Here is a 9375-nt window from a genome sequence, read left to right as displayed (position 1 = left end):
CTCCCCTCCCCCGTGTCTTTTGTTTTGAATAGTGCATTTAATTTGCGGAGCAGAGTTGCCCGGAATTTCTCTACAGCAATATTATTTCTCGCAGAACGGGATCGTATTAACGAAAAACAGAGAATGCGTACTATGTTCATACTATATAACATAATGGCCGGAATTTCGTATTATAATTAGCCAGAAAAACAGGGCTGAACGAATAAATTTTCTTTATAAATTTTATTGAGAAAAATATTTTTTTAAATATCTAACTTGGGTGAAGAGATGGTTAAAGTATGGAAAATGAGAAATATTTTTGGTCGGATGAGGTAATATATAATTTAATATAATATAGTGCATGGAATTAATGTAATATATATAATACATAATTTCATATAATATAATATACAATTTAATATCATATAATATATAATTTAATATAGTATAATATATAATTTAATATCGTATAACGTAAAATTTAATATATAAAAATATTTTAATATAATATCATATAATATACAATTTAATATCATACAACATATAATTTAACGTATAAAAATATTTTAATATAATACATAACCTATACCTTCCCCAACCAAAATAATTTCTATATCGCCAATCGTAAGCGAAATCAGCGCCACACCGTTTTTTAATATTTCTCGCCGGAAGAAAGTCTTCGCGCGCGGCACAGTATAATTAGAGTTTACCTCGCACTCAGTTTTGGAACTACACTTTCTTAGCATACTGTAATTAGATTTCACCTCGCAGTCAGTTTTGAAACTACTTTCCGCAGTTCTCAAAATAAATTAAATATGTCCGAGGAAGTTCGCCGCGCGAACGACGTTCGGGCTCTCCTTAAACGCTGCTCCAAACGCGAACCAAATATGCTATTAAAAAGAAGTCGTCATTGTACAATTTAAACAATTGGGTGTAAGAAACACGTGTAAAAAATATTTTTCACAAATTGTTACCATTTTTCTTAACAATTCTTAAAAACCATATTTTAGCCATAGTAATAATCAATTGTGTAATTTAATTTGGATGTTATTAAATATCGTATTATTACTTTATTATTATTATTATTATTGATTACTGTTACTATTAATTATTATTTTTATATTATATTAAATTGTATAATTGTGATTTTGTTTTATTATTTTCTTAGTTTACTATATTACTATATTTCATTGCCTTATTTCATTACTTTACTATATTACTATAATTCACTAAATTATTTTTTTACTTTACTTACATCATTACACTTCCTTAAATTATTTTATCATATTAATACTTTATATTATTCGCCACTCTAATACTATTAACATTTCAATGGACTCGTCGCGCAGAAGGAAAGAGAAAAATTCCCCGAGTTATTGACAAACGTTTCCCAGAGAAATAAAGCGCGGCGTTCTATCGGGACATTATTGTATTTAACGTCGCGGCGCCGGGACACAGAAACAGAGAAATCTCGTCGAAAAGGGGGGGGGGGGGGGGGGGGGACACGGGGGGGCTCGCACATCGATATCCCTCTCCGGGCAATAAGTTCGGCGGGCGACGTGATAAAAATTTCGGCGCCGGGAAACGCGGCGGAAATGCTCGGCACGTACGCAACCGAACCGAGCGGATTTCGAAAATTCACTTTTGCCAGGCGGCTCGAGACTCCGCGCCGTTCGTCCTCGCTCCGAATTCCTTCGTTCGCGCGCGCGCGCGAGGCCGATGACGGTTCAGCCCCACATAGAAATAAACGGGAAGATTGATGGGGCGGTTTCACGGGGTTAATACGTCGCCTGATGGATCCTCCATGGACTCGACGCTCGATATTGTTCGCCAAAGGGCTCGAACCCTTTCTAAGATCCCCCGCGGAGCGCTCGAATCCATGCGACTGGACCCACGAAATTAATAAGCGGGCTCTGTGAAAAATTTCTCCACGGAATCTGACGTAATTTCGCTCTTTTTCTCGAGATTAGATGGCGTTGTTATTTATACCTGTTTTCGGGGATTTTTTGGGGATTATGTTAATACTCGAAGAAATATATAACAATTTATTATTGAAATAAAAGGGGTTAGAAGTAAATAAATATTAAGTGTGAGAACTATTACAGTCAATGTTACTGTAAAAAATACTTAGTTAAATTTTACTGTAAAAAGTCATTAATTAAAATTAGTGAATTTTACTACAGTATAGTAAAAATGAAATGAGAGATTCCTTTGACGATTTGAAGCAACTTTTCCCTTAGCAAGAATGTTCTACGAGGCTTCGTTTAAAAGTTATTAACAAAAAACGCTGACCAATGAGTGGCGAGATCAGCTGGCGCGAGGTAACCGAGCCAATGAGTGGAACTGGGCGTTGCCCACTCTTTGACTGTACCGCCTTGTGTCGAGCGATTGATCATTATTTTTCGTTAATAACTCTTAAACAAAGCCTCGTAGAACATTTTCGCTAAGGAAAAAGTTTCTCTAAATAACCTCGTGAATCCCTTTTCAAAGTTTGAATAATTTATGCGACATCCTGCATACCTAACCTCGTACAAACTACAAATTTTTAAGAAACCCTGTATCGCATTATAATTTTCGATGAATCGAACTTACATTAAGATTTATAAATTTACATTTTCATATTAATAAAATAATAAATAAATTTACATTTTCCACCATCTGACACACTTTAATAATAGTTACACTGTATATATCTGTAAACTATTTACTTAAACAAGCAACATAATTTCAAAGTAATTACTAACAGTTCGCCAGCGAATGCCGCGTCGTTTCTGACACCAAAACCTTCCGCGTTTAATTAAATATAAATCAACCGGAGTCAAACGCGTCGAAAGAACGACGCGCGCGAGAAATCCGTGCTACGTTTCTTCATAACTTCCCGCTGCGCGTCGGCGAGCTAAAGCCGGGAACTTTCTCGTTTACACGGGAACAAATTGGCCAACAATTTCATGAGGGCCGGGTTCAATTACCATTCGGATATTTCTCTGCTGGCCCGGCGGTTTTAACAAATTTATCCGGAGAGGGGAGGGGGTGGGGGCCTCGGCACACGGATTCGCCAATTTCGTTAAAAGTAGCATCGAACACCGGGCGGCGCCGCCGCCGCGGTTCCGCAAACACGTCCACCCCCCTGATTAATTCCGGCAACGCGGATTATAATTGAATGTCGAATTTTTTCTCCCCCGCGCCGCGTGACAAACACGCGGCGACCTTTCGCGCGCGGGGCCAATTTAATCAGCCGGACAAATTGCTTTCTGATTTCAGAGCGTCGCGTGGGGCGAGTGGTCGCCGTGGTCCAAGTGGTCCGGCTGTTCCAGGTGAGTGTTCAACTTGATTCCTTATTCACACCTGACCCGATTATACCTTCTTTGATTCGCGAAAATTTTTCTCAGTAACGATACGATTTGTTGGATTTTATTTTTCTTTGATATTAAATGTGTAATAAATTAAATTACTAAATGTGTAAACTGTGTTATTAACACGTTGACTGCCGACAATCGACCACTAAAATACACAGTTAAAACAATTTAATTAATTAAAGCGAAGCTAGAAAGTTAATATTTATCATAAGGGGTGGTATTAAAACTCTTTCGAAACATTCTAGTCAAATTCAATTTATTCAAATATATTGTATAATATTGTATAATTGGAAAGTCATCGCGATATCGATATTTATTATAGCAATAAATATATACTTAAAACTCTTGCCTCTGTCAATAACTAAAAGCCCTTTTTACTCTGCATAAAATCCGGTTCACATAAAAGACCAACTTAATAAAATAATTCCTCAAAAATCGCTCAACGTTTTCCCTCGCATATTCGACACAAACTGTACCAAATCAGCGAACAAATACACTCAAAAACATCCCCTCGCTTTGATTTACACTCGCCGCGGTTTGGAACCGCGCGGCGGAAAATTCGCAGCGCGGCGACGGCAGTAAATTGATCCCCCGGAAGCCGCGGAAAAAGAAATTTTAATAATTGTATCGGGCCGGGCGAACGAAGATTTACCGGTCGTCGGGTGCGGGTGGGGAACCCGTCGAATGTATAGGGGCTGGGGGGGTCCACCGTACATCATACAATAAGCTTCTCCGGTTAGAGGGCGAGCGGCGTCCGCGCGCGCAGTTCACCGAGTAGTAAAGCGTCATAAATTACTCGGCCGGGCGCGCAGTCTGCGCCGTTTCTGGTCGACTGAAAAACGAGCTGCCCTCCGCCTGCCGGAAACTCGCCGCCACCGAAATGAGTTCTGAAACGCGCTTAACATTCCGCACGGTGTGTGTGCGCGCGCGCGCGCGCGCTCGCGGGGCGGGCCTCGCGCGCCGCGACCCGATATCGGACGAAAAACGTGTTTCGGCCGATCGATCGACTGCTTTCTCCGTGGGGAAAAAGAAAGAATCCCGAGGAACGCAAGGACAACTAAATTAGGAACTGTTTCATGCTCGCGACGAATGGACGATTTGGATTTTATCGAGAGTATTGAAAAGTGCTTGAATTAACCCCTTGCAGTACTTTTATCTTAGCAGTTACGATGATTAAATCATTTTCGATCGGTATGATTTCTTGGAGGAGAAATAAAATTTCGCTTAAATAGCGATTAAATATTAGTGGCAAAAAGACAGAATTTTATTTCGACTTAAAAAGACGAAATCCTTGCTTAACTGATTATTGTTAGAAATTATAATGACGTAGTCAGCCTTGTCAAAGTACGGGAAGGGGTTAAAACTTAATGGCACTTTATTAATAATTCAAACTACGCTACGGAAGACTCGCGTGTATAGTAGAATAAATGATATATTACAGAACGACAGAGATACAGAGAAAAATCTGACAGAGGCACCGAGGTCTACGTTGCCGGGATTCTTTCTATAAATGGCGGCCCGGCCGAAGCCGCGAGAGTTTAACTGGCACTCTCGCTTCCGGTACGCTGCCGCGTCGCGGTTCCCGCGAACGTGACGTCACTGCTTAAAATTTGTTTCATACGCGCCCGGCGCACGGTTTAAAATTCAAAAGCGATGGAATTGAGGGGACACGCGCAACCGGCGTAGAAAGAGAGCCGGAGAGGAGAGAAGAGAAGAGTGAAGAGAAGAGAGCGGAGAGAGGATCCTCCAGTCTGCGCGACAACGCGACTCTCGCAGGGAAACTGCTCTCAAAGGGACCTCGTTTTCAAAAAACCTTCCGCCGATGCCTTGGGAATTTCGTTCGCGTTCTCCTCAATTTCGAAATGAAATGTCGCCGCAACGAAATTACAACTATATTCCGTCAGCCAGCCGGCAACCGTCGCCGATTTCGATATTTTATAAGTTATAAAAAAAAAATTTCAAATGAGTGTCATACTAGTTAATGGGTTAACACACTATTTTTCTACAGATCTAATAATTTTTAATTTATATTTTCAATGGCCAAAGACTTGTAATCAAGTAATGTTAAAATTAACCCCTATCGTTCCACCATTGTCATCGTCGCATCGCTGATAGGCGGTAAAGCAACGCGCGCGATTAACCAGTTAGCTGCGTCATTTTATTTCGAAGATAAATTTTGTTCTGTCTTTTATCGATCACAATAAATATAGGTTTGTCGGCAGTTGTTCTAGAGAATTACTTTAAACAGTGCGAAAATGTCACCAGAAGCAACTTTACCTAAATCGTAAAAGAAGTATATTTATTAAAAGATGTAAAATTGCTATTTTATTATGACGTGTAAAATGACGATTAAAAATGCTGGACGGACGCATCGACGTCCCACCCTTTCTTCCCCATTTCCACACGGAACGCAGGTTTCTTTAATTGTGCTTGTTGTGCGTCGCAGGAGCTGCGGCGGCGGAGTCTCGCGCCAGCAACGTCGCTGCAGGAGAAAGCCGTGCAAGGGTCGCCCGTGGAGCACGAAATACAAAGTCTGCAATCCGGAGGTGAGTGACAAAGCTTAGCTCGTCGCGTTCTCATTACTTTCGCGATCCGGCAGCCGTTTGCGTTCACCGAAAGGAGTCCAACCCGGTCGCTTCATCGCCGTTTCATCGGCGTTCGACTTCGAATCGCCTCGCCTCGAACTGCGCTCGTATTTATTAGTTACAGCGTTCAACGCGCCAATCGAAAGCGCGCGTACCTCGTCGCCGAGAAGAGATTTAATTATTCCAGTCGACGTGGTCCTTCCACCTCGATCTCTCGCCGATGCTCGTTTCTTTCCGGTTTCGTTTCGCTTCTTCAAAGCGCATTGTATCGCCGTAAAATTAACATCCGCGAGCGCCGGTAAAGTCGTAGCTAGCGTCCCGTTTGGCCGCCCACCAAACGGCGCGACTCGGCCGTATTCCCGGAGATGTAAAAATGCTCGGAGCGTTTTGCATAATCGATAAATTCGCTCCAGTTTATCGGGGCTGCGTCTCCGTCGGAAAGGTTAGGGACAGCGTCCGACGGAAGCGAAAAAGTGGTCCGCCCTGTCTGGGATAGAATTTATCTTCCGGAAGGGTGACGCGCGCTTTCGCGACGACTGTTGGAAACGCGACTGTCGCCGAGATTTGTTTAGGCTTTCGGTCGGGGCTGAGAGATATTTTATTGCGGCGGTGGATAGGAGATTGGGATTGATGACAAATTTTAAACGCAATTTTAGAACAAATGCAATTTTATTCGGTAGGTTGGACGTACAGTTGGATATTAATTTTAATAAAAGTTTATTTGGGTGAAAATTTGTCTAGATAGAAATTTGTTTAGATAGAAGTTTATCCAGGTGGAAATTTGTCTAAGTAGAAGTTTGTCTAAATAAAAATTTATCTAGGTAAAAATTCATCCTAATACAAATTTATCCAGATGGACGTTTATTAAACTAAATAAAGCCCCTGCTAATAAAATCGCAGGGAACAACTTCCAAAAAATTTCTAAAAATCAGTAACAATCAAAGAACCTCCCCCTTCGAAACCAAATCTCCACTAAACCACTTAAAACAGTCGAAAGCTTCAAATAACAAATTTAAAAAATAATCCAACATTCCAAACAATTATTCAATCGACGAAAAATCGTCGACGGAGCTCGTCATTTCAATCGCCGAAGAAGGTACGAAAAACTTGCGCGAAGAAATTATAAGACAGAGAGAGAGAGAGAGAGAGAGTTTTAACGCGACGCAGCACTTTTTAAATACTTTGACGTTAGGAGATAAATCGCCGTATGAATTCTATCAGATATTTTCGGCCATTTTTCACGGAGCTCTCTCTCCCTGAAGGAAAGATTGTAGGGGGGAGGGGGGCAGTAACCCCCGGCGGTCGTAGTATACGCGGGAACCACCCCGTGGCAGACGAAGCGAATCGGGGACGGCCATCGCGGTGGAATACTCTGCTTCAAAAGTTGCCAGTTAAACGTCGGAGTTTAACTTCGTTTCGTTGTTTGTCGCGAGCCGCAAATTTCCTCCAGTTACTCAAACCCCGATGCCCCGTTATAATCACGCGGATGTACGCGCGTTGCCAGTTTACCCGGCCGGGGAGACAGGCAGACGGTTGGACAGATACAGGAGAAGAAGAGGAGAGAGAGAGAGACAGAGACAGAGACAGAGAAACAGACAGAGACAGAAAGAGAGATAGAGACAGAGACAGAGAGAGAGAGAGAGACACAGTTAAAAGGGGGGGGGGGCGAGGGTGGAGGCCCGTTCTAGCAGTTCTGTTTCTCTTGGTGCGACAACTTGCCAGCGGTACGCATCGGCCGTGACAAAGGATTGCGAGGAACGCGGGTACACGGCGCGCAATAGATACCGTGTTCGACGAGGTTCGACTGCGATTCGAACGCGACGTCTTTGCGGTTAACGCATGGAAATAAAAATTAAAATGTAGAATAATGCGAGAGGAGATAGTTATTTGGGAGGAAGTTCAAGTAGGTAATAGTTGGGTTTTCGATGGGGACGAGATAATTGCAAATATTGTCTATATATTTCTATCTTCAGTAAAATTTTAAGTAGAATGTTGGAAACTATGAAACGGGCGTTTTTGGTTAGTCTTTATTCAGCTGCGACGCCCGTTTCATAGTTTCCAACCTAATACATTGGAAAACACGACTTCTATCAAATTCATTAGATTGGAAACTATGAAACGGGCGTTTCTGTCTATTCTATCTCCAGCTGCGGCGCCCGTTTCATAGTTTCCAATCTAATAGAATATCGACCGCGTCAGTTTTAACTAGGATAAAAATATTTTTTAGGTACGAATACGTCATTTAGAAATTATTATAGTATACAACTAATATTATACATAGTATAAGCAATGTAAATACATAGACCGCTTACAATGAACATTTCCAGTCTTTTACCAATAATAATAATAATAATTCCCCCAAAGTAAGCCTCTCGCTAAACAGTCATAGAATCACGGCAGAGCCGGCGGAATCCCGGACAACCAATTATCCTCCCTCGGCGAAGAGAAACAGGGTATCCATCACCGTCGTACACCTGCTACGCTCAAAGAACAACGCGGCCCTCCCCCGGCCCCGGCAATTAATTATTCCCGCGTTATCGCCGTGGCCACGGTTAGAAATTACGCGTATTATCAATTCAAATTCGACGCGTGACGGTCAGCTGCGGTTGTCACATATGACCGTGTTACTGGCCGCCGCGAGTGCATCGAATACGTGCGCGCTCCTGCAGCAGCAGCAGCAACGGCAGCAGCAGCAGCAGCGGCAGTACAGTTGGCCGTATAGCCCGGGGGATGCACCGATGCAGGTGACCCGACCCATATTCCGAATCTGGGCCGAGTTTCGTCCCATTCGGCCTCCCCCCTCTCTCTCTCCCTCTCTCTCTCTCTTCCTCGTTGACGCGGACACGTGGCCCACCCCCATTGATACCTGCCAACTCGATATTCCTCGGCGAATTTACCCTCGGCATTTTTTGAAAGGCTCCGGAACGGAATGCGGGATCCCAGCCCCCGCCGGCCATTGTCTTTCGTTCTACCCCCGGGGGCGCGCGCGCGCGCGCGCTATCACTGTCCACGGCGCGTGGTGCGCGGCTCTCGATTTCCTAAGGAACAAAAAAAATATAAAAAGGACCCGAGACCGCAGAAAAGTTGCGCGCCGCTGCGGATCGTGCAATCCGCGGGGGCCGAAAAATCGATGCGCACCGCGTCGTCCTTTTCTGCCGCTTACCCGTGTAGTTTAGGGATACATGCGTACAGTTTCCGCGTGTCTGCCTAGTCGCGACGCCGATTTTTAGTTGTACGATACCGGTTGCATTGTATGACGCTTTTACGGTGATTAATTGTCCAAGTTTGGGGGAATTAATTTAATTGGTGGAGAAGGTAGCGTCTAGAGTATTATTGGAAAATTATTGGCTAAATATTAATTTATTTAGTAATATTAATTTAATAAGAAATATTAATAGTAATATTAATGTTAATACTTTAGTGTTAATATCAATATTAAAATTGAGATAAATAAT

The 9375-nt window shown here is 42.7% G+C and overlaps 1 protein-coding gene across 1 annotated transcript in view; it reads left to right on the top strand.

The window, feature by feature from the left end:
• Window positions 1-9375, top strand: part of Nolo (ADAMTS-like no long nerve cord) — a 247065-nt gene that overhangs the window by 173975 nt on the left and 63715 nt on the right. Inside the window, exons 4-5 of the mRNA XM_078191531.1 lie at window positions 3241-3293; window positions 5782-5881. Coding sequence (XP_078047657.1) covers window positions 3241-3293; window positions 5782-5881 — 153 coding nt within the window. The remainder of the gene's footprint in view (window positions 1-3240; window positions 3294-5781; window positions 5882-9375) is intronic.

The sequence above is a fragment of the Augochlora pura genome, chromosome 10 (assembly GCF_028453695.1).
Source record: "Augochlora pura isolate Apur16 chromosome 10, APUR_v2.2.1, whole genome shotgun sequence".
In the NCBI taxonomy this organism is placed as follows: Eukaryota; Metazoa; Arthropoda; class Insecta; order Hymenoptera; family Halictidae; genus Augochlora; species Augochlora pura.
The sequence above is the reverse complement of the archived record's forward strand: the minus strand, read 5'-3'. Positions and strand labels throughout refer to the sequence as shown.